Source organism: Neomonachus schauinslandi, chromosome 5 (assembly GCF_002201575.2).
Source record: "Neomonachus schauinslandi chromosome 5, ASM220157v2, whole genome shotgun sequence".
Taxonomy (NCBI): domain Eukaryota; kingdom Metazoa; phylum Chordata; class Mammalia; order Carnivora; family Phocidae; genus Neomonachus; species Neomonachus schauinslandi.
In genome coordinates this window covers 122,026,962-122,053,262 of record NC_058407.1, presented here as the reverse complement: position 1 = coordinate 122,053,262, position 26,301 = coordinate 122,026,962, and the positions used below count along the sequence as shown (strand labels likewise).

Here is a 26,301-nt window from a genome sequence, read left to right as displayed (position 1 = left end):
TGACATGTCATTCTTATTTTCATGAAACATAAATTTCCTGAATGCTGAATATTGTAGGACATTTTCCTAACTGTAACTTTTCACTGGCAAGGGAGACCAACCCAAACAGAAAGAAATTTTGATTATGCAGAGGTAGCTTGACAAGTTTACAGACTAAGTGTAATTTAGAAATGGAAAGTTAATTTGTAAAAAATATTAATATGACTGAATGGTCAAGAATACCCACCTTCTTGAAGAGATCTTTTTTCTAAATTGTGTCCCAGCAGCTACAAAACAAAAGTTGTGTCTACTGTGCTCAGAGCCAGCCCAAATAAACAGGCCTGCTGTCCCTTTGCCAATAGCCCATTTCCTGGAGCTGTGGAATGACACCAAAGTGGCACTTGTGGTTAGGGAGTTCACAATCCCTATGGGATTGTTGAAGATCGAAGACAGAAAGGAGATGAAAGGGGTCCCATGGTAATATTGAATCAAACAAGAGTGCAAACATTTATTAATTATATTCATTTATTCACTCTTCCAACATTTACTGAGCACCTAATTTGAGTCAGTAAGATAGTTTCTCTTGCTAGTTAGTGTTTGGTGTGTACATGCATGTGGATGTGTGTATGCACAGAGCACAAATGAATACATTAAAAACAATCATTAACGTATAATACCTTCCAGACTTTTTTTAAGTAATTTATATGATGCTTGTGTTCTTAAAGCTCTTACGTTACTTTCTCATTTCTGGATGGAATATGTAGAATGGTACATGTGTTTTTAAAACACTGGATGAAATTTTAATCAAGTGTACATCAAAAATACTCTGTGACATTTTAAATACATCCTTCAAATGGTGATTTTTACACTACCTCTGCCTCATTTATCACTCATTCATTCATTAAGTATCAATTGTAGGAGCACCTGGGTGGCTCAGTCGGTTGAGCGTCCGACTTTTGATTTCAGCTCGGGTCACGATCTCAGGATTGTGAGACTGAGCCCCACATCAGGATGTGCGCTCAGTGCGGAGCCTGTTTAAGATTCTCTCTCCCCCACTCCCTCTGCCCCTCCTGCTCACGCTCTCTCTTTCTCTCTCTAAAACAAATAAATAAATCTTAAAACAAAAAAAAGAATCAATTGTAGTTTACTAAGAATAAACTTACCTTCCAAATGGAAAGACACAAAAGTCAGGAAGACCAAGGACAAAGGATCAGCCTCTATGATGTAGGTGCAATTCATGTTGTTGTCATATTGCTTTGGGTAGTTTGGAGAAAGGATGTAACCTGAAGGGTTCGTGAAATTACCTCCACATCCTATGTGGGAAGAAAAAGGCATTATCAGAACAATTGTTCTCAAGTGTAATTATCTTCTTATCAGTGAGGGAAAGACTCAAATTCTCTAGAGACATATTCCCTGAGCTACTCCAAATGGAAGAAACAATAACTAAAGGGATGGAGCTCTGATTTTAAAATAAATATACATGCAAAATGAGGACATTCTATATGTTTTAGAATATGCTGCAGAGTTTTGGGCTAATAGTAGAAATTTTACCACAAATTCATTGCCAATCATTTAATTTGAAGATAATATGGAAAGGCAAACTGAGCAAAGACTGAATATGGTTCATGTAGATAAAGAGATAAAACAGATGAAGTGATTTGTTTCTGATGAGTACCACTTAATGGGTTTTTGTTTTTAAGTAGGCTCCATGCCCAATGTGGGGCCTGAATTCATGACCCCAAGATCAAGAATTGCATGCTGTACTGACTTAGAGCCAGCCCGGCGCCTGCCACTTAATGGCTTTAAACTATGTATTTTCATTAGTATTGTAATCTGGCCATAAAAACATAAAAACAATATCTGTTTTAAAAAATGGGGCGCCTGGGTGGCTCAGTTGTTATGCGTCTGCCTTCGGCTCAGGTCATGATCCCAGGGTCCTGGGATCGAGCCCCGCATCGGGCTCTCTGCTCCGTGGGAAGCCTGCTTCTCCCTCTCCCACTCCCCCTGCTTGTGTTCCCTCTCTCGCTGTGTCTCTCTCTGTCAAATAAATAAAATCTTTAAAAAAAATAAAAAATAAAAAATAAATAAATAAAAAATGTTGAATTTACTAATGCTAACTCTTATCAAACTCTTATCAAATTCTCACATGGTGTCAGAAATAGAGAATCATCTTCTTACTGATGTGGAGAACAAAGGCAAAAGAAATGTAGAAAAAAATGAAACTTCATTCCAACTTGCAGCCCACTGACAAGTGCTTGAGACAGAATGACCTTCCTCAAGGAACTCAGCTGCCTCAATGTTAATACTTGACTAGAGGCAAAAGACAACCTTAGCTTGACATTAGCTGGCCCTCCGGGATCCTGTAAGTCTTCTTTAATACATGAAAATCCATTTGGAAACATCCTTTATCTCTCCCCATCCCCCAAGATATATGTTAGCAATCATCCTCCAAGCATATGGTCCACTGATATACATATCTGGAGGGTCTCATGACTAAGGTTTTACTAGACAGTAGTCAATGACCCCTTAAGATCCTGGAAACCTTGCTTCCAAATTCCTTAAAGACTTCTGCTATCCTTAATCCCCTCCCAACTTGCAGTTACATAATTGGTCACTCCTCACAACCTCAGTGCTTCTCTTTCTGCCCACGGGTCCTGTCTCCTTGCTTTAATAAAACCACCTTTTTTTCACTGAAGATATCTCAAGAATTCTTTATTGACCATTAGCTCCCAAACCCCAACAGTTCACATCATTACCACTAAAATGACATTTGTTTTCATATAACCAGTAACTAGTTAATCCACACCACTCCCTGACCTATCACAGAGGAAAATATCAGTATCCTCCTAAACTGGTATCAGAACATGCAGTTATGAACACATACACATGCACAGGAACCCAGCGAGGGAGGACCTGGCATTAGGCCTGGGCTGGCCTTTCCTTCCTCCCTTTCCACCACCCTGTCCTTCATTCAAGCCTGAAATACCAATTCACTGCATCACTCTCTCTAATTCCTTTCATTAGACTTTTTCCTAAACAGCAGTTTGCAAATGAGTGGCTACTCGACTGAACGCAGCCAACAGGCACCCATCTTTGCTTCTCAGACTTGAAACCTGCTACATTTCCCACGAATCTAGTCTGTGAGCAGTAACTGGAGAAGGAAGAGAAAATCCTGGAGAAAGTGGCTTCTAAAGTCTACTGACTTTGAGAATCGTCTGTGTGGAAGGCCCCACTTGGGGAAACTGGGAGTTCAGGTGGGTCGAGTGAGGCTTGACAAGCAATTGGTGGGTTCTGAAAGCCCCGGTGATTTCGATGCAGGAGGTCAAGGTGCTGCTCACCAGGCACGCTGATCGTCTACTAATTAGCAGCATCTTGGGCTTCTGCCTAATTCCTGTCCACTCCGGGTTTTAGGCTTAGTTTTAGATGTCCACCAGTGGCACTCAGGCCCTCTCTGTCATCTCTCAATTGGCCTACCATTGAATTCGGTTCCACTCTCACTGCTTTTTGAAGGAAGGGTGTACTCTCGGGATCAGGTGACCGGCCCCCACTCTCCCCCCACCCCTGGGACCCCCGGTTCCAATCAACCTTGGTGCAGCCCCCCGCTCTGCTGCAAGCCTGCCTGTGGCAGCCCCACCCTCTCAAGGACGTCCTGGTCTGTTTTGGGGGGGCTACTTACGGCTCACAAAGGAAGCAGAGAAGCCCTGAGCCGGGGTTTCCTGAGACTGGAACACGGCTGTGAACGCATTTCTCGGTGTGAGGATGGAAGCTGGAGCCACGTTCCCACAGCTTGTCGCTAACAGGGCTTTGTTGACTTCCTCAGTCCCTGCCCACACCTAGAAGAGCCATAAACATGACTTAATGCTTGAGGTTTTCCCCTGTCCACAGCTTAATGTGCTTAGGCTGGAAAATAATGGAATTCGGGCGTGTATAGACCTAAACACGATAGTAAATAAAACGCACTCAAATCGGTAATATTTTCTTTTGAGAATAGTGTGTTTAAGCTGCTTTTTAACAGCATCTCCCATTCTTGACTCTTCCAAGGAGACTGTGTTCATTTTTGTGTAACTAGGCAGTAGTTTTGAAGAGAAATCAACTACCACTCATTTTCCTCTTACCTTCTCCTACTTGGCCTGATCTAACTAAGATTACTAGGTGGCAAGGGAGGCAGAGAGCAGTGATGTGTGAGGCTCACCCTTTGTCCCCCGGGTGGATGGCACACTGTGGGTTGTAAGTGGACAACATTTACCAAGAAGAAGCCTGTGGAAATCAATTTATTTGTAGAGCATGAGGAAAATGGACATGAATTCCAAGCAGATACGCAATTAGCATGAATTGGAATAAATCATAGAGGACCTCCTGGCAGTGTTCATTTTGAAAAAGGATGAGATTCGGCCACGATGTGCTATTTACTAAAAACTGGGTTGGCAACTCCCAAGTTAGACTTAGGCTGTCATTTAATTGGTCCAGCCGCTTTAAAAGAAGCAACTCATAAACCCATTTGAAAAGTAGTTGCCGAGGAATAAACCGTGAGCATTAGAATTCCACAGCAAGCCAATCCTAACCAGCCTAACCAGAGAGAAAAATATTACTCGTAGAATCACAAATTTAAATGCAAAGTTACAACTATGAAAGGAGCAGTATTGGAGCTATTGAGAGTACACAACAGGGGGCTTTACCTGGTCTGGGGAGGGCGTGCCTGCCTGAGGAGGCCTCTGTGGCAGGAAGGGGTGCAGCTACTGCAAAGGATGGAGTGGAACTGAGTTAAGTTGCCAGTTGTGAGGGAGGTTGCAGAGTCCCTGCGAGCCTCGGAGCATGTTGGAGATCTGACCACTGTCCTAAAATGGCGAGGGGCCACCGGAAAACTTAGGGCTCTAGGACACTTGGTTTTTGGAAATCATTACAACGTGGAAAATAGGAAGAAGAGAGGATGCCCGGAGATCAGCTAGGAGAATTTTGTAGTCATTCAAGCACGAGATCATGCATCTAAAATGTGGAGTCACTCGAGGAAAATATTGATAGTATGTAATACATACACATTACTGGAGAAAAGAGACCATTCAACAGGTTTAACCAGGGAAGACCCACCTAGCTGAGTGAGTCTCAACCAGGAGCAATTGTGCCTTCCCCAGCGGACATTTGGCAATGTCTGGAGGCATTTTTGATGGCAATATTTGGTGTGGGGGGTGGTGTGTAGTGGGTAGGGGCCAAGGAAACTCTGAACATCCTATAATGCACAGGACAAGCCCCATCCCCACCCCTAACTAAGAATTATGTAGCCCAAGAAGATTAAATGGGTTTGGACTAGTCTTACTTCACTATTCAACATTTCTTCACATCAAATTCTATTAAATTACTTACTTGAACATATCATTTTCAAGAATATTCCTCAAAGAAAGCAATAAAATAGCAAGCCACTAAAAACATTTCTGTGGGCAGATCAGTCCATAGGAAGAGGTCTGAAATAGCACTGATTCATAGTGCTGATTTACTATTTCTCAGTTCTTTAAAGCCGTATCATTTCCAATGATTTTCAAACACTGGGTATCCAGCTTTTAGTTATATTACTGAAGTCGAATGATGTTTGTCATTTATTAGATACAGGAGGGGTCTGTCATGGGCGCTACTAAGAACAAAGGCACAGATATTCTGCCAAATACCTAAATTCAAAAAAGTGTCAGGAAAGAAACACACACTTCCAAATTTCTATAATATCCCCATTAAGTCCCCCCCCACCACCCCCTTAACTATCCAGGAAAATAGTTTACAGAAATTTTCTATTCAGATTTTTAAAAATTATACATATGCCTTACTGAGAGATAGATATCTATTTTTACAACATTACCCAAAAGGCAAAGTGACAGCTAAAACTTTTCATAAAGAATCTCAAGTGCTTTAATTAAGAACTTGAATGATCAAGAATGATCAAGTACTTATACTTTCCTGAAGTCATTAATTATGGATCTGACATCCTACCTTTTGGCCCAGGAACATAAGTGTTGTAATGAAAATAATGGTAAAGAGTTAGTCAATATTCACTGCTGCCTTGTCAGCCAAGAGCTCGTTTCATTGCCTATATAACCCAGCACTCATCAAAACCATATTGGACCTATAGAATGTCATGAAGTTGTCATTAAGTAAAAAACTTTCTGACTTTTCTTAAGGTTTTGCATAATTTAGCCTGGCTGCACATGATATTTTGTCATTAAATTTTTAAAAAAATTATTGCTTATTAAGATACCTACAGATTCACATGCAGTTATAAGGTATCATCTAGAGAAATCCCTTGTACATGTTCCCCAGTGTCCCCCAAAATTGACATTTTGCAAAATTATAGTATAATAACATAACCAGGATGTTGGCATTGATGTAGTCCACTGATCTTAATCAATTTCTCAGTTTTACTTGTACTTGCACGTGTGTGTGTGTATTTGGTTATGTACCACCATGTTCAAGATGATGAAGAGTCCCAACACCATAAGGGTCCCTAGAGTTGCCCCTTTATAATCATACACAACTCACTCCCACACCCCCATCTTTCTAACCTATGGCTGTCCTCCATTTCTAACTATTGTGATTTCAAAAATATTACGTAAATGGAACAAGAGACTATGTAACCTTTGGGTATTGGCTGTTTTCACTTGGCGTGATTCCCTGGTGATTTATCCAAATGGTTGGTCTGTCAATAGTTGGTTTGTTTTTACTGAGGACTTGCATTCCCTGGTAGGTATGTGCTAGTTAGTTTAACCATTCACCTGTTGAACGACATGTGCACTGAATTCAATTTTGGGCTATTAACAAATAAAGTTGCTATCAACATTTGTATATGGGTTTTTATGTCAAAATAATTTTCATTGCTCTGGGATAAACGTCCAAGAGGGCAATTGCTGGATCTTATGGCAAGTGCATATTTAGTTTTGGAAGAAACTGCTGAACCATTTTCAGAGTGGCTGTACCATTTTCATTCCCATCAGCAATGAGTAAGTGATACAGCTTCTCTGCAAGCTTGCCAGGATTTGGTCTTGTCACTATTCTTTATTTTAGGAATTCTGATAGGTGTGTAGTGATCTCTAATTGTGGTTTTAAGTCTCAGTTTTCCTAATGGCTAGTGATGTTGAACATCTTTCCATTGTCTATTTACCATCCATATATCCTCTCTGGTGAAATATCTGTTCAAATCTTTTCCCCATATTCTAGTTGGATTCTTTGTATTTTTACTGTTGGGTTTGACTGTTCTGTGTATATTCTAGATCGTAGTCTATTGTCAGATAGGTGGTTTGTACATCTTTTCTCCCAGTCTGTGGCTCGTCTTTCCAACCTCTTCACACAGGCTTTCACAGAGCAAAAGATTTTTAATTTTGATGAAGTAAGATTTGTCAATTTTTCTTTTTCTGGATCATTCTTTAGATGTTTAGTCTAAGAAATGTTCACCTATCTCTAGGTTTTGACAACTTTGGGCTATTTTTTACCCCCTAAAACATATAGCTACATATCTTAAATTTTAGGGTGTGGTCTATTTTGAGTTAATTTTTGTATAAGGTGTGAGGTTAAGGGTTGCTTGCTGGAGCTGGTCCCTCTTATTGGTTCTGCCCTCTTCAGTGTCTCCTGGCAGAATCAGGGGGCTCAGACCTGGCAGGGGAAGAGGGATTCCCAGGCCATTTAGTTTGGACAGGGCTCCAAGTCGACCCCACCTGCCAGTGGTGTTGGCTTTGCCAGATGTCAGAGGGATTTCCACGTGATCAAGAGGAGAAATGGGCCTAAATAACTTCTCAGATTCCATTTGTACAACTGATGAACTTGCAAGCTTTATATATATCTATACATTTGAAGTTTACTCAGTCCATGGGAAAGTTCATTTGCTTTATGAGAAAAGCAATTAAGAAAAGTTGTATTAGATGTGTTCTGTTATACACATATTTTATAAAAGTATGGGATCTTTATTTAACCAGTAAGCACAGATCAGTTAGATATAAAACATAATTTGAAAGATGATATAAAATAATAATATCAACAGTAAAATGCCACTACTATTCATTAGGTGGTTTCACATTCCAAATACTGAGCACTATTTGCGTTATTATATCATATTACCTCTAATGGCTAAAACAGTCCTACCAAAGGACAAATTGTTCTCTTTATTTTATGGTTGAGGAATTAAATCCAAATGTTTAATTAGCTCACAGAGGAATATGCTGGTGGTAAATGCAAGAGATATGAATGGAGTCCAGGCAATGTGAACTTAAGGCCGATGTCTTTTCCAGTAAAAGGTGGAAAGATCTCTTAGAGATATATAACTTTTGAGATCCAAATAGCACAGTCAGAATGAATTTATCGTGCAGCCATCACAGTCGTAAGTCAATGAAAAGTGAGGTCAGTGCCACATAAGCAGTATTTGTAATTCTGGAGAAAAAGAGCCTTACTGACTGCCCCACTGCCATAATTTTACATGAGTAAAACATTCTTTCCATCTTGCGGGCTCTTGAGGCCCACCGTGGAGGCTGGCACTAGCCACATCTCTAGCCTTCTGTAATTTTCATAGCATACTTTAAATGTTGTCTGTAACGGGGCCTTACATTGATTTTGTCCTTGAACATCTACTAGAAAAGAAAAAAGAAAGAAGAAAGAAAGAAAGAGAAGGAAGGAAGGAAGGAAGGAAGGAAGGAAGGAAGGAAGGAAGGAAGGAAGGAAACAACAAAAAATCTGGCCTTCTCTCTTCAGTTTCCACAGAAAGAAAGAACCCTAAGTGCGTATGACAATGTAATAAGGCCAGAAAACAATCTCCTTAAGTTACTTTGCCTCCATACTAGCAAATGAAAAGTCACAGGGCAATATGTGTGTTGTGGTTCAAATTTTAACTCCTAATAGTTGAGATTTCTCACATTTTTAATTCAAGAAATCCAGCAAGAAAATTGCCCTTTTCTTACTTTGAGGGCAATGAGTCATTTCTGGTCTAAATGTTTATGTTCACAAAACCAGCTCAGCTCCAATTAAATAAACAAGCGCGCTCACCTTCACAAAGCTGGTCTGACACTGTCCATCACTGCTGGGGATTAGGAAGTTGTTGTCAAAGCTGATCTCCAACTGTTTGCTTTCGTGAGTAATGACTGTCCAGGAACATCTGCTGTTCTCAGGAAAATTCTGAGGCCAGTGAGGGGATCTGATTGTACCATTATCTGAATGAAGTATTCCCCCACAACCTGAGAAATTGTCATGGAAAAATCATTAGTTTGACAGGAAAATAACCACTTTCGTAGCCCAAGACTTTCAAAGGAGACACATTTCTAAATGTGAGATTTCAGGTTCTCTTTCCTTACATATAAGTCACTGGCCTTTGGGGCAGGTATACGACAAGAACTCTCAATAAATGTAAGGTAAACTGAATCCAGAGGAAGCTTCAGCTGTTACTGTTTTGTTACACTTATATTGAACTCACCCGAGGCCACTAATCCTTGCCATAAAGAGGATAGACTTCTATTCTGTTTTCAAACAATGGCAATATTTTTTACTCCCCTTGAAGCTATATAGTATTTGTGAACCAGCAATCCCAAGTTCTGTATTTTATTTTACCGTGAACACATGAGAATACAAGTCTACACTCACTGGTAATTTTACTCTAACATACAGGACTAGAGAAAATGATTTTGAGGAGGAGGAAATTCTTCCATTAAGCAATCTGGTTCGTTCATATTGAAACACTGATGGATGACCATAAATGACATAAATTTAAAGAAAGAAAATATCAAATTATTTTATACTATTAAAATATGTACTTAAGAGATGACAAAAGGAAAAATATGAACTTAAAACAAAATGAAGTAAAATTAAAGAGCTTTCCTGCATCTTTTGCTTTTAAAACCCTGGAAAACCAAAACTCCCCTGTGACTTCAACAGCAACCAGTGGTTTAATGAGAGAAAGTTTGACTCGTTCCACAAAAACCTTCATAATAACTCGGACTCTCGAAAGAATTGCCCTGTGCGATACTGCAAATCCTGACTGAAGTATTCAATGCAAATTCTTTTTTTTTAAAAGATTTTATTCATTTATTTGAGAGAGAGAGAGAGAGTGCACAAGCAGGGGGAGGGGCAGAGGGAGAGGGGAAGCGGGCTCCCCGCTGAGCAGGGAGCCTGATTGGGGGGGGGGGGGGCCGGCCCCCCGGGGGGGGGGGGCGTGGGGGGGGGGGGGGGGGGCCTGATCCCAGGATCCTGGGATCATGACCTGAGCCCGAAGGCAGACACTTAATTGACTGAGCCACCCAGGCACCCCTCCAATGCAAATTCTTATATTTTCTGGGAATTTCCGTGAAGTTCATATTTTATAGGTTCAAAAGCTACCCTTTTGAAATCAAATCTATTATACTTTGCCACACATTCATTCTAAATCACAAATCTTGTCACTTTGCTGCTCAAAACTCTTCAATGGCTCCCCATTGCTCGAGGGATAGTATAGAAGACAAGGCTCTTCATGATGTGGACCACTTAACTTCCTGCTCTCAGCTTACCACTCAGCATTCTGCCTCCAAGCTCCAAATATTCTGAACTACTTGTGATTCCGACACATATTTTCTATGATTTTTGATTCTCTGGTTATGCCATGCTCTTTTGCCTATGTAGGCAACATGGTGAAGTGTGAAGATCAGAGTTTCTGGGCCCCACTATTTTTACTCAAATCCTGACTCTATCACTTATAGCTCCATGACCGGGAAAACTATCAACCCATTTGTCCCCAGTTTCCACCCACAGAAAATGGAGAATTTTATGGATATTGCATCTTCCTTATGAAGTTGCTACATGAGATGACATGTGTAAACAGTCCCAGTTCAGTCTGACAGAGAGTAGATATAAAATGCATACTTATTAAATTATCTAATAAATTTTAAAAACACATCAATTTAAAAAGTGCAGAGAATGTTTCTTTTACCTAATGTCTGTGTGTTCCATGTGGCATAAAATCCACCATTTTGCACCGAATGGTCTGAGTTAAAAATCACCACCAGCTGGTTGGAACCAGACTGGATTGTCCCGGGGTTTGAACTTCCACAGTATTGTCCTATTATGGGTGATCCAGGAGAACCACCATTCCTGACAGTGACAGAGTCCCAAACACAGGCTGCATGGGCTTCAATATCAAAGTCACTAAATGTAAGCTGCAGGAGAAAAAAAGAAATAATGAGGTGCTCTGAGTTGTAAGTGAGATTAGCTACCTGAAGTTAGACAAGGTCCTCACAAACCCTTTTATTTTGTTTTAATTTATATAATTTTATATTTATGTCTCTTATTTAACTCTACCCTGCCCTCCTCTCTTTTTCCTTATTGGGGGTTCTACTGGAAATTTAGAGAGGGGATATTTCTCCTGGAACTGGAGTCAGTAGGGGGACCTCTTCAGTCCAGTGGGCTGGGATGGCAACTCATATCAAGAACGTGGTTACACTTCTCTCCTGGATGGGAATGTCTTTTGTATATCTATCTATCTATATCTATCTATCTATCTATCTATCTATCTATCTATCTATCTATCTATCTATCTATCTAGATCTTCTCCTATGCTTGCAAAAGAGATTTCCTCGGTCACTGGATACTTGCAGATGTCTGTACTCTAATGAGATTTTGGGGAGAAAATGAACTGATTGCAGAATCAAAGCCTATTCTAATTGCTTGCTTATTAAAAGAACGCTGTTTCCACACAGGACATGGTTATTTTTGTTCTAGAACAAAAGCAGAACTCACAGTGATGGTATGGCCTTCTGGGGCTTCCAACAACCAGGAACAATGGGTCAGGCTGTCATAAGAGGCTGGATAGTTGGGGCTTGTGATCACTCCACTCTCACCCAGCTGTATTCCACCACAGTCTGAAATTAGATTTGTAAACTTCTAAATAAGATATAAGAAAACAAACAAACAGACAAACAAGAAACCTCTGCAAAGCCAAAGGAAGTAGGTCTTACAGCCATCATACTTTATGATTTTAAAAAAGCAATCAGTGAAAAAATAGATGAAAGTGGATAAAGGCAAAGTAAAACTGGGTAGAAGATTAGAAATAAACAGAATCTCATATAGTGTGAATTAAAAAGAATCACACAGGGAAGATAGGATCATGTTTAGGACAAAGGAGAAGGAAGATAATCTCTACCACAAATGGAGAATAATTCGATGTGCATATAGCTGACACTGTGACTAGGGGCAAAGTAAATAACACTGCCTTTCTTGGGAAAAAAAAAAAAAAAACAGGCCAGTAAAAATAAATACAAACTTGAAGAATATGATCTATACCATAACTAAAGAATTTGTCATTTGATGAGAAGCACTTATGTCTGTAGTCAGCTATCAAAGGACACTTTAGCATAGCAAGTTGAAGAACAGATATATCTTTAAAGCATAAAAATTGTCTGATTTCCTACATGAATAATACTGCTTCCTGAAACCTGGCTCTCTTCTTTCATTCCAATAAAGAAAAATCAACTGGCAAGATGGTTGATCAGTCTTACACCCTCTCCAAATCAACCATTTGATTATAACACAAAGAAATGTCAGATAAAACTATAACCAAAACATATATTGATTCTTAGCCAAACTTCATAGAAAAAAGGAGGCTTTCCAAAATCTAAAAAAAATAATTATGTTCTGAGGGGTAATCTCAAACTGAGAATATGTCAGTCTGAAAGGATCTAGAACCAAGATGTGGGCCCCAGAGGTCAGGGTCTGAGGTCTTGATGACCATGCAGGAGAACATATGGCCTTGGATTGGCACAAAAGGAAGGGATGGAGTTGAGACTTTTACATAATGTTGAGAGTCTAAAAGAACTGTCATATTAGTGAAGGGGACTAGAAAAATTCTGATGCTCCAGAGAAACAGCAAAGAGCAGTGCTGTCTGTCTTGGACTCCATTTTCAGAAAAAAACTGAATGTCACAGATACAAATCCAAAACAAAACATGAGCAAATAATACCTAGTAATATGTTCAAAACACACAGCATAACCAAGTAGGGTTTATCCTGGAAATTAAAAGATGGCTTAACAAGAGAAAAGTCTTTCAATATATAATTTATCTTATTAATATATTAAAGGAGTAAAACAGAATCATCTCAACTGATGGAGAGAAATCATTTGATATAATCTTACATCCATTCAGAATAAAAAAAATTGTACACTAACAATTGAAGGGACTTTCTTTAATCTGATAAGAAGTATTTATTGAAAACCCTAAGAGAAATCAATATATTTGACAATGAAGGGTCACAGGCATTCACATGAAGGTCATCTCTTCCATTTAACATGACAGTGGCCTAGCCAGTGAAATAAGACAAGAAAAAGAAATGAAGTTTTGAGGCTGAAAGAAAAAAAATATTATCATTTGCAGAAGATAGGACTGTTTATACAGAAAAACTAAAGATAATCTACAGACAAAATACCAAAACTAATAAGAGTATAGCAAAATCTCTGGGCTAGAGGTAAATGTATAAAAATTTAAAAATTCCTGGATATCGGCAACACCAATTAGAAGATGTAATTTAGAACACCTCCTTCACATTAGCAACAAATTTAATAGCTACCTAGAAGTGAATCTCACAAAATACATGTGAGATCTTTATGGAAAAAAATTATCATCTATGATATTTCCAGACTTTGAGCATTTAGTGACAAGTCTTACCTGTAAAAGAATACTCCGCATGGAATCCAACATGTTCTACACGTTCATTGGTGACAAAGTGTATCCATACTTGAGGATAAGGTGTAACCAGTGGCACTGTAGGTTTTGAAGGTCCACAAAGTCTCCACATCAGAGGCCCATCAGCATTACCTGAACAAAATAACACACCAAATGCCATTATTTATATAGCTTTTGAGAAATATATTCAATGAATTCAGTAGGAACAAATAATAAAGAACATTTCAAGGTATTTATTAATGCACATTGAAATTCTGATTTAGTAGGAGATGTTTCACAAAGTTCCTTTTTATCTTTGTCAACTGCAAAAGAAAGAGTTCCTCCAACAGGGTAAAAAAAAAAAACAAACAAAAAATCCCCATGCTTTTTTAGTATAGGCACCTCTCTCTACTGTGGGTGCCACTTTGTTCCAATTTTTGTTTTCATAATTATTTTAGCATACCTAAACAGAGATAAAATTAATTTAAAAAAACACTTGGATGTGCCTTTTTTTAGGGAGTAAAAAATATAATGCCAACAGTGACAAAATATATCAAGATAAAAGTGATAATTATCTAAAATTTTAATGATTTCTTCACTGAATTTAATTAAAATGAATAGGATATTCAGTACTTAGGCTAAGAATTATCAGATTTGGAGCTGAGTATTTTTATGAAGATTACTTTTCACAGTAATTTGATCAACCTTTATTGAACACCTACAAGAGCTCACAATTAATCTGCTCTTTATTTATTCTGTCAGACTAACATCATTGATTTTATAAGTCAATAAAATATAGTACTTTAACTCTCTCTGAAATGGGGAAATAGGGAGAAGATTGCATTTAACTGACTGAAATTTGATAAACAGCTGCTCGGCTTAATTCAATAAGCCAATGTTTTGGGGTTTTTTAAATTGAAATTCAAGTTAGTTAACAAATAGTGTAGTACTGGTTTCAGGAGATTCAGCAGTTGCATATAATACCCAGTGCTCTTTACATCAAGTGCCCTCCTTAATGCCCATCACCCTTTTAGCCCATCCCTCATCCCACCTCCCCTCCAGCAAACTTCAGTTTACTCTCTGTAGTTAACAGTCTCTTATGGTTTGCCTCCCTCTCTGTTTTTATCTTATATTCTTTTTCCTTCCCTTCCCCTATGTTCATCTGTTTTGTTTCTTAAATTCCACATATGAGTGAAATCATGACATTTGTCTTTCTCTGAATGACTTATATCCCTTAGCATAATATACTCTAGTTTCATCCACATTTTGCAAATGGCAAGATTTCATTCTTTTTGGTGGCCAAGTAATATTCCATTGTATATATATCCTACATCTTCTTTATCCATTCATCAGTCGATGGACATTTTAAGCCAGTGGTTTTGAACCAGGTGGCAGTCATAAGGGTTTATCAGAATCACATGGAGAACATTCTCAAAATACAACTTCCATTTCCTTCGTAAGTCTTCTTTAGATTCATCTACTTAGGAGGGCCCACATGCTTCTCCTGCTGATTCCCTTGATCTGTGACCACAGACTTTATCAAATTCTCCTTGAAAATTCTGTCCACCATGTTCTCAAAGTCAGCATTGATTTCAATAACTGCCCTAGAACATTGTCACCAATGTTAGTTACATTGGTGTAATATTGCCACTCACTGTGTTAGTTTCTCCTGCTTTCAGCCTCCTTTAAATTAAAGTTTTTCAGCTACATGGAACTCAGTGAACCTTAAATAGCACCGATGACCTACAATGTTGTTACTTCTTTTTTTCAAACCAGGAAAAGAGTGCCAATGTAACAATGGAGGCAATTTGATGGATTGCCCACAACTCAAGACTCAATTACAAGAAAGAACTAAAATGGATTCATCTTATATGAAGGGAGATTTTTTTTTTTAAAAATTCTTAAGAGAACTGTGGTTTACCAAGCACACCTCAGTCCATTTCTATCATGAAAACAAAGGCAAACTTGACTCTTTTGGGGATAATTCCCCAAGTAGCTTCCACGTTCTCCTCCATCTGTTACATTGCAAACTTCTTTTGATTTCTAAGTAGAATCCCTGTAAATTCAGGAAATCACTGATACAATTCTGACCACGCTAATTTCCAGTCTGTGATGAAAGAAGTCTTGAGTAGTAAAAGATCACTGAAGGGACCACGTGAGCTCATCAAGAGAATACAGATGAGGGGCACCTGGATGGCGCAGTCAGTTAAGTGTCCGACTCTTGGTTTCGACTCAGGTCATGGTCTCAGGGTCATAGAATCGAGCCCTGTGTCAGGATCCGTGCTCAGCATGGAGTCTGCTTAGGATTCTCTCTCTCTCTCTCCCTCTCTCCCTCTGCCCTCGTGACCACGTGCTCTCTCACTCTCTCTCTCTCTCTCTCTCAAATAAATAAATAAATCTTTAAAAAAAGAGAGAGAACACAGATAAGCTGAATCTCTCTTGGTAAGCCTCACCTTAATTGAAACATAGAGTCTACTTGCAAACTCTGATCCATCTCGTTCACCATTCATAGGGCATGTTACCTCAGCTGGGTACAAACAGAAATACAGCTTTTTCTGACCAAAGTTCTTTAGGACTCTATGTACATATATTATAGCCACATGAGTCCCTTCATTATTGGTGGCCTCCAGGTATAAGAACAATACTGTGGATAAGTAAAATAGAACAAGTTCCTTGATTGAACTCACCTGCTCGGAACTCAACGACATCAAACTGACAGTCTTGGTGACTTTCCAGGTAAAAATCCTCAAAATGAATGTAAATAGATGAATTTTCCTGATTTGGATTGCTGAGCGTCCATTCACAGTTTAAGTTTCCTGAGTAATTACTGACTCCATTATAGCCAGGAGAAGTAAAGTTTCCTTCAGGGAAATGTGTAAGGGACCCACCACACACTAAGAAAACAAAAGGCAACAGAGAAGTAAGAGTGAAATTCACGCCATAACAGAACATACAAGTAATGCAATAACAACTAAAATAACAACAGCAAGATTTTTATTGCTTTGATTTGTTTTTCTAAGTGAAGTTAAGATTGTGGGTGAAGGGCTGGCTTATGCATGCAGACTACAGAGGAAATTTCTGTGAGTTTGGAAATATGTATAAAAATAAACAGCTCCTTTATTTTCCTGTAGGGTAGATAGGTGGATTTAGGGGTTTGCACCAGTTTCTCCCAACTTAAGCCTATTGTTCATTAATATTTAATTTAGAGAAATAGCTAACTTCCAGTGGTGGCCTCAGTGGCTTCTCATTAGCAATTCTCCACTTGACCCAAGAATTTAATTGGATCAAACAGATAACACAACACCAGAGTGCCAATGAACTTGCCCCTTTTCATATGGTAATGAATGTTCCTTGTATCAATGAAAAAACTTAAAGGTTTTTTAAATATTCAGTTCCACTCCTTCTAAAATTTAAAACTCTTAGGTAATGGCACCAATCCAGAAAATAAGAGAATATTTAGACCAGAAAGGCCATCTTACTTAACTTTTAAATACTCTGCATCAAATGTGAACCCTCATTCATTTACACTGGAAAAATATGTATATGGATGGATGACTAAGAAACAATAAAATCTGGCTATCTTCAATTAAATGAGTTACTTTTGGGGAGTCAGTTACCTTCTAAGTTGAAGATCTCATTAAGCACAAAATAACTGACCAAAGACTATGGAATGGGCAACCAAAATAATGGCAGCACTGCATGGAATTGAGCTAGAATCTCTCCCAAAAGCATTTTTAGAAGTTTTTAACTCACAATAGCAGCTTTCTTTCCGAACCCAGAACATTTTTTTTTCCTGTCTGGGATGGGTTTTCTACCTGGTTATATATGTTTGCTTTATGTAGAAGGTCCCAGGTGTAATTCTGATCTCTGAAGGGAAATAGATGGCTCCTTGCTGTTGGTCGTAGCTGTGGGACCCCTGCAGTGCCCACGATTATAACATCTTCCATTACCTGCATCTTCGCTGGATGTGTAGGAAGCACTGAAGCCTCCATATGGCCTGGATCCATCAGTGAAAAACACGACTTTCATTGTATTTCCTGAAGATCTGATTGCGTCGCTTACGTTCACATTACTACACAGTTTCTCTAGCTGGGGTGAGTTACTTCTAATGCCATTGAATATCTGTTGGAAAAACAGTTTAACCTTTAGTCCCACTGTCCATCTGACAGAGGGTTTCCTAGAAGATTATATTCACAGCCCGGATACACTTCCTTATAAGGAAACTGTGCTAAAATGAATTACTTAACAGTATGTGCTCCTTGCTCGGTGCCACAAGCCACTATATTACCCGGAGCACATTCTGTGGCCTCAGGGTCATTTCACTAAAATGAAAGTATTACAGTAATGCCCTCCTGCCATGTGGTGACAAATGAAAAACTGCAGTACCATCTGCAACTGGAAACCATGCTCAAAATGTAAATTAGACAGGCCAACACACTTACATCTTAGTTCACAGAGCTCACTGATGGACCATTTTTCATAACAATGTATCGGCACCTTTGATATTTGGAATGAAGGCTTAAATATTAGTCTCTGATGACTAGAAGCATATAGTAACTCAAATATTTTAAAATGCCTTGAAAAGTAACTTTAAAAAACCAATCTCAATATCAATATAATAGTTCTTTCCTAAGTACTTATAGATCCAAAGTCTCAATTTTCTTATTAGTTTGAATTTTTAAAAAAATGGGTTAGAGTAGTGCTGGCTCCAAAATATTAAACAATAATTCTAGTTATGCACATAGTTATAATAGTTGCAAAGTATTATTCCACTTTGGTGCAAAACCAAGGGAGTTTCAGCATGCCTGGTTGTCACAGTTCAGGAAAGATCCAGAAGTAACTAAACAATAATTGACTGATTGAGTAATTCCTCTTTTTAAAAAAGGATTTAAATCACTCACGATTAGAAATAATGATTCCGAGTCTAACACTAAGAGATACGAAGGAGAAGAATGCACTCCATAACAAAGATGTGAGCTTTTTAATTTACTATAATTGATCATTAAATTGAGCTCTGTGAGGGCTTCTGGTTTCAAGTGTCTTCTGACTCACAGGACCAGACACAGTGTTTCCTATCACTTACTGAGCACCAACAAAATGACAGGCTTTGCTAATAGCCTACTTGTATTACTTTATTCAATTAGCACAATACCCTCTCAGACACATAATATTATCCATGTTTTCCAGATTAAGACAGTAGAATTCAGAAAGGTTATACAATTTGCTTCAGTTCAAAGAACTAGTGATAATAAAATTAAATTTAAAATCTGATTCCAGGGGCGCCTGGGTGGCTCAGTCATTAAGTGTCTACCTTTGGCTCAGGTCATGATCCCCGGGGGGATTGAGCCCCACACTCAGCTCCCTGCTCAGCAGGAAGCCTGCTTCTCCCTCTCCCACTCCCCCGCTTGTGTTTCTGCTCTCACTCTCTCTCTGTCAAATAAATAAATAAAATATTTAAAAAAAATCTGATTCCAAGCCATGAAGTAATGTATAAGGAAACAGAAGATGACAAAATTACAATAATACTGAAAACAGGAATGGGCAACATATTGCCAGAATCAAAAGGGATTATCAGCAACTGCAGGCTAATGGAACATGTCAGAAACCCTGATCAATGGCGGTTATCCTTGCACCAGTGTCTGCCCTGAGCTTAGAATCACAATGACTAACAATTGTTCAGACAGCCGTTTATCACATGAACTCCTGCTTTTTGAGGCAACCAAAGTGCTATTTCCACTTTCCTCCTCCACTCATGTTTGTACTCAGAAACTACAACTCCCAGAAAACAATGGGATAGGAAGTAGGCATTTGAGATTCAGGACAAGCTCTGAAATTTGCTACATGCAGGAATAAAATCAGGCATATATCCCACTGTAGTGCATGCTGGAGGGTGTACCTTTGCCTCTTCTCCTTCTGGACAGAGTCAGATAAGTAGCTAGGTTTGCAGGAATTGTATGCTCAGGCAGCTGGAGAAGGTATTAATCTAGAGGCAGTGCACTTAAAGCTGCCTTCACTCAACCTATAGATCTCAGGAAGTTTCCCTTCTCTCTCCCTCCCTTCCTCTTTTCTTTTCTCTTTTCTTTTCTTTTCTCTTCTCTTCTTTTCTTTCTTTTTTATCTCTCTCTCTTCATGTCTCTCTGTTTCTTTCTGCCTCTCTTTCTCTTTTTCCTTCTTTCTTTCTCTCTTTCTCCACCCCCCCACTCTGCTTTTTTGTGAGAAGTTCTCAGAGGGATGAAGTGCGGACAAAGGGCAAGCCACATCCCCTTATTTACAGCAGAGTGAAGAAGAAACAAAACATTGAACCTATAAAAATATATTTCAAAGAAAAAGAATGTGAACATGATATTAAAGATTCATAAAAGAAATTTATTGTTAGAGCTTTAGCCTCCCCAGGAGAAAAGGCCTGTAGATAGGACATTTGTAGTTTCTCCTAATTAAATGGTCAAGTATCCCCAACCCAGTGAAGACCATAAGTTGACAATCCCATGCACACAGAGCTTCCAAGCAGCATTTTAGTACTTCATTCTTAAATATGAATAAACAGCCAAGGGTCATTAGACATTTCCTTAGATGTCTAAGGTAAAAGGCAGAGACCAATCAATATACATAGATAGGAAACAGGAGGGTGCCTGGGTGGCTCAGTTGGTTAGGCAACTGCCTTCGGCTCAGGTCGTGATCCTGGAGTCCCTGGATTGAGTCCCGCATTGGGCTCCCTGCTCAGCAGGGGGTCTGCTTCTCCCTCTTCCCTCTCGTGCTCTCTGTCTCTCATTCTCTCTCTCTCAAATAAATAAATAAAATCTTTAAAAAAAAAAAGGAAACAGGAAACTGAAGGAAATGGATCTCAAAAGAAGCAACATAAAACTTCAAAATTATGATTAATATATTTATATACATATGTGAATATATCAAATACATATTTTAATATATATAGTATATAAGAACAATGGTAAAATAAGGATAATTCCAGGCATACATCTTCTCATAAACCTTATCATCCATGCCCACTTCCTTATGGAAATACAAGAACAAATGCCTCACCAGAAAAGGAAATGAACCAAGACAGGATAATGCACCTGTCATGGAGTCAGGTGTCCAGCCCAGGAGAGGAATGAAGGAGCATGCAAAGTTGACGGGGAAGGGAATGCCCCACATGACAGTGGGCATCACGCTTGCAGCTGATGGAAAAGGGCTCAAGGAAGGGTACTGCTAAGGAAAATGAAGGAACTGGTAGATGTACTTTACAAGGTGGGGACGTACCCCTGGAGTGAAAGCATGTGGAAGAATTAATGATACGTGCATAAAAAAACTCAATGTAGAAAAGGACATGATTATTGTTATTAATCAGAAAAACAAAAGCAAATGCTACCATAGCACACTACGTGGTGAGGTGGGGAATGACAGCTGTATAATCATGGTAATGTAAACAATGAAGAGCAATTTAAACAAAATCTGTGACGTATGTATTTTGGGAGGAAGTTGGGGGTTTCTGAGCTGTGCGTAGCCCTGTGGTGCGTATGTGGTGGGGGTGGCTTGTGAAGAGAGCTAAACCCTCATCTCTCATAGTTGCACGTGGGTAGATGATGCCTAAGACCAAAAAATAAAGAAGTAGCAGAATAGGAATATTATTTTGAATTAATGACAGACACACCACAAGAAGTAGCTAAAAGAGTTGAAAGTAAATGCCTTTGGCGTCTATGATTCAGAGATGGGAAAATGACAAGTAAGATGTGATTTAAAATGTATGGTTGTCGCTGTAAATTTTATTTTATTATTTGAGTTCTGAAACTATGACTGTTCATATTATCTTTCCTATAGGGCATGTGAAAATTCTACTGGTAGGATTCCTCATAATCATTATATTCAATACGATTTCAATTATGGAAAGAATTAAAAAGGGAAATAATCGGTTGTATACATCAAAATTTTAGCAATGGGTAAGTAGAATTTCAAATATTTTTTATATTTTTTATTTTGTGAACTCTCCAAAACCTGTTCGATAGGCATCCATTATGTTTATAATCAGAAAAATAGATAAAAATTAGTGTGCAAATGAATTTATGCCACATTATTGCAATTGCATAATATATTCATTGCCAAGGAAAGATAAGAAAATGTATCAAACTATTGTATACTGGGAGTGGTTAATTTCTTTCTACTTCATCTTTGTCTCTATATATTCAGTGGAGGGGGCCTGGGTGGCTCAGTCTGTTACACATCCAACTCTTGCTTTCGGCTCAGGTCATGATCTCAGATACCATACATCTATAGATATATCTTATATACATATATCTGTATCTATATATATAATACCTTCAGGTATTAGAACTTGGGGGCAAATTGTGAAGTTTGAATATGGTCATTTTAGGGCAATACGAAGTATTACACTAACATACAAAGATGTTTTGTTTTTTGAAATTCACTACCCAACAGGAGACAATTAAATTGAAAACAAAAGGGTCTTTTTTTTTAAAGATTTTATTTATTTATTTGCCACACAGAGAGAGAGAGAGAGAGCACAAGCAGGGGGAGAGGCAGAGGCAGAGGGAGAAGCAGGCTCCCCGCCGAGCAGGGAGCCCGATGTGGGGCTCCATCCCAGGACCCTGGGATCATGACCTGAGCCGAAGGCAGACATTTAACCGACTGAGCCACCCAGGTGCCCCAAAAGTGTCTTGTTTTTAAAACAGGATAATGAGGGACACCTGGGTGGCTCATTCATTAAGCGTCTGCCTTCAGCTCAGGTCGTGGTCCCAGAGTTCTGGGATGGAGCCCCACATCTGCTTCTCCCTCTCCCTCTGCCCCAGCCCCTGCTCGTGCTCTCTCTTCCTCACTCTCTCTCAGATAGATAAATAAAAATCTTAAAAAAAAAAAAGGATAATGATAGTACTTCTGCTATTCACTCATTCAATTATTAGTGTTTCTACTGGGGATTCAGCAGTGAATGAAACGCAGAGCATGTCCTAATGGAGCTTACATTCTGGTGGTGGGAGCAGACAAGACACAGACAAACAAATAAATACATGGGATGTCAGTTGGTGTGAAGGGCCGTGAAAGCAATAATGCAGGGAACAGGATGGGTCAGGGTGGAATCTATTTAACGTAGCGTCTCAGGTACCAGGTCATTTGAAGAGCTGGGAATAAAGAGAGAGAGTGGACCAGGCGACCATTGGGGAGGTGCAGTCCAGAGGCCACAGGACAGGTGAAGTGGGTTTTCGAACATCTTAGCAGATTCAAGGACCCAAAAGGAAGCCAGTGAGACTGGATCCTAGTGAGCAAAAGAGCAGGGGAGTTTGAAACCAGATGCAGATACCGTAGGGCCAGTTGGGCCACTGTAAAGATTTGGGATTTCCCTCTGAGTGAGATGATGAGGCCAAGAGAGGATTTTCAAGGAGAGCAGCATGATGTGATTTACATTTAAACCCATCACGCTGGCCGCTGCACCCAGCAGGGGCACCAGGGTGGGGGTAGGGAGACCAGCCGGAAGTCGTTAAATTAAGTCTGAGCCAGCGGTGGTGGCGGTAGCAGTGGATCTGGTGAGAAGTAGTTAGATTCGGGATCTCTTTAAAGATCCAGCCAGTGGGACTTGATTATGGATGCAACATAAGGTGGGAGGGAAGGAACTCCAAAACAGACATTGAGGTTTTTGACCCGAGCATCCGGAAGTTTGGAATTGTTATTGACTGAGGTGACAAGGATGGAAGGAAGGCTGAGTTGGGTAGAGAAATACATTAATATTAATGTATAATTAATCCAATATATATACATATATAGCTGTCATTTCAGTTACAATCTTCTTTCCCACTCACGGCTCTCCTTTGCTTTCCTTTGCTAAGGGAAGCTAAGAATGCTGACGGCATCTCCCAAAGCACTTGACCTTGGCAACACTGAGGGCAGGCAGCCCATGCTCTTCCAAAGGAGTCGCTCAGCACCTCTGGCAGAGAACAGTAACTATGCAGGACCACTCAACTGCTTAAAACTTTTGGTGGTGACTGTTCTGTGACTTTGGTCCTATTCAACTATGTGCTACCCACGGGCTTCACTTTCCTCCGTTTACCCACTTTTGCCATGGGTAATGATCATTTGCTCTCAAAATTTATCCCACCTATGACCCTGATGTACGTTGCGACAACAAATAGGCTCTTAAAACAGGTTTTACAAATAACATGGCAGTTCACTGGGCTTTTGTTCTATCGAAAATACTTCAGATTTGTTTGAGGCATGGATGGGAATATTCCTGACCTAGTTTTCTGACTATGATTTATAGGTCAATAAACTCCTTCAACAATGGAATGTAATATCCCTGACTGCACAGGACACTTACTGTCACACGCTCGCTGCTGCAGGATGGACGAGCTTCCAGACTCAGGTTGTTAAAAGTCAGGGTGATCCGCCTTCCTTCTTGCACTGTGATCCTCCACTCACAGACCCGGCCATGAGGATTCGGGTTCGGGTAGTTGGGAGAGGTAAATGTTCCCGTAGGGCCCTGTAGATCCCCACCACACTCTGAAGGGGAAGAAACCCAAGAAAACTGCCAATCCAATCAAAATGATCCCTTCCACAAGAAGTGTTCTCTAAAGTATTTTCTTTACTATCACATTGGACAAAATTATTGCTCTTATTTATTGCTAGGTGTATATGAGGACTTATAGAGAATGTTTGTTTCCACTTCCTGTCTCTAATATTTAATATTTAATCCATGTTTCCATGGATGACAGTTCGCTGGCAGCATTGTATCATCATGGCCCAAGAAATATGGGGGACCAATGGATGGAGTAATCTCAAGAGTCAGACGATGCAGGAGATGAGAGTAATTACCCAGTTTCTTCAGATAAGATCTGTATTTCACCAATGTCAGGGTATTTGGAATGCCGATTTTGACAGCTGTGGGGCTAATGCACTAGTGTGCTTAAGATGAGGAATGTGTACAGCTCTCGTCCCATAACATCATCCAAAGCACTTTCTTCGGTGGCCTGTGTCACAGCTGTGGTGTGACTATTTGATTAATGTCTGCCTCTCCACTAAAGTGTGAGGTCCAAGAAGACAGCGGTCATTTTGGTTCAACAACTACTGTACCACCAGTGCCTTGCAGAGTGTCTAGCCAATGTAGGTGCTCAATAAGATATAAATAGTTAACATATCAGTGAACTTACCTTCCATGCTGGATTCAAATTGGAGTCTGAATCCTGAGGCAGTAAGAGAGCCATCTGTGACAAACCTCACCAAAGCGACATTGCTAGAAGTGTCTATGCTGTCCGGAATGGTGTTTCCACAGTATCTGCCCAATAAACTTCCTGTGAGAGGCAAATAATTAAGTATGTCTATGTCCACGTGACTGATTTCATTTCACCTCTACTTGAGGTATTCTACAAGTACAAAGAAAATAATGAAAGACAAGACCCTGCCCACGAAGAAATGTTAACCTCTATTAAGAGAAGGAGGACAAACATGAACAAAATCAACATACTCATATAGACGAAGATGTGTAACAAAAGCTGCAACCAATTAGGGCAAGGACATCTCAGCACAATGAGGGACCTCATTTGGTTAAAGACATGGTTCCAGGCAACAGAGTGATGAGTGTCCAACTCACGTGATTTCTAGATACATTACCCTCTCTCTCCTTACTTGACAGGATGCTCCTCAAATAACTAACTGCATATGGCACTGGAAGGTCTCAACGGGAAGAGGATGCCTTCTCCATACAGTGCTCTCTCAGCATGATCTATAAGGACAAGCTATATAATGACACCTGGGGCTTTGGACACCCACTGTTTGTGAGTCGGACTCCAGGGAGAGAAAAGTTGACACTGCTCAGAGCTGACTGCACTTCTAGGCAAAGAACAGACGTCGTTTTACCTTTCTTGAAGTGAGGACACTTCAGAGGCTGAATGAGGAAAATAAACATCCCCAAAAGACAGCAGACATATTGCACTGACCAGAGGTATGGTTTTCCCAGATCTCCACAAAGTCTTTTTCACAGCCAGAGGAATTCTGAAGGTTAAAGTCTTCAAAATGGATGGTAAGATAGTGTCCTGAGGGACCCTCGAGATGCCACTCACAGAATAAATTGTCTCTATACGGAAGTGTTGGATATCCGCTGCTTTCAATGACACCACTTTGCCCTGTCACTCTTCCCCCACAGTGGGCTGCAGAAAAGAGCAATATTCTGTTACAAGATTTTTCTTTCCTTTTTTTTAAATTTAATCAGCACATTCAGAAACTTTTAGGTGCCAATTAACATTTTAAAAATTCTGAAAATGTTTATTTAGTAGTGTTCCCCTTATTATTTGAAATCTACTATTGATGTAAAGAGAAATGATACCACAAGTCCAGTTCAATAATGGGAAATGGAAACTGAATGGCATATTTTGTAACATCACATTAATCCTCCTGGGACACCATGTAAGAGCTATTAGTTGCAAGGAAGTTTCCTTTCAAGAACCAGTTGATAGATTGGTAGGGCCTGCCTACTACCCTGTGTCTGTGATTCTGAAGATGGAAGGCAGGCTTAGCTGGAAGGGGTGCAGTGGTGATTAGTGATGCCTGGCCTTCCTGGTTTAACTATCAAATGAACGTTTCACTGCAATAACTGGTATCTCGGGGCCTGGCAAACTACCACTCAATTCTTCCTTATCAGCTGGATGTGATAGATTGAATTATATACAGTTTGCCTCGGGCTATAAAAC

The 26,301-nt window shown here is 39.6% G+C and overlaps 1 protein-coding gene across 1 annotated transcript in view; it reads right to left on the bottom strand.

The window, feature by feature from the left end:
- The window catches only part of CUBN (cubilin), a 267,642-nt gene that overhangs the window by 55,713 nt on the left and 185,628 nt on the right, over positions 1–26,301 (bottom strand). The window contains exons 46-56 of the mRNA XM_021696706.1: positions 25,552–25,761; positions 24,766–24,906; positions 23,937–24,118; positions 17,569–17,740; positions 16,306–16,512; positions 13,622–13,771; positions 11,701–11,822; positions 10,895–11,120; positions 8,986–9,173; positions 3,656–3,812; positions 1,143–1,292 (exon numbers count right to left, since the gene is read on the bottom strand). Of these exons, the coding sequence (XP_021552381.1) occupies positions 1,143–1,292; positions 3,656–3,812; positions 8,986–9,173; positions 10,895–11,120; positions 11,701–11,822; positions 13,622–13,771; positions 16,306–16,512; positions 17,569–17,740; positions 23,937–24,118; positions 24,766–24,906; positions 25,552–25,761 (1,905 nt within the window). The remainder of the gene's footprint in view (positions 1–1,142; positions 1,293–3,655; positions 3,813–8,985; positions 9,174–10,894; positions 11,121–11,700; positions 11,823–13,621; positions 13,772–16,305; positions 16,513–17,568; positions 17,741–23,936; positions 24,119–24,765; positions 24,907–25,551; positions 25,762–26,301) is intronic.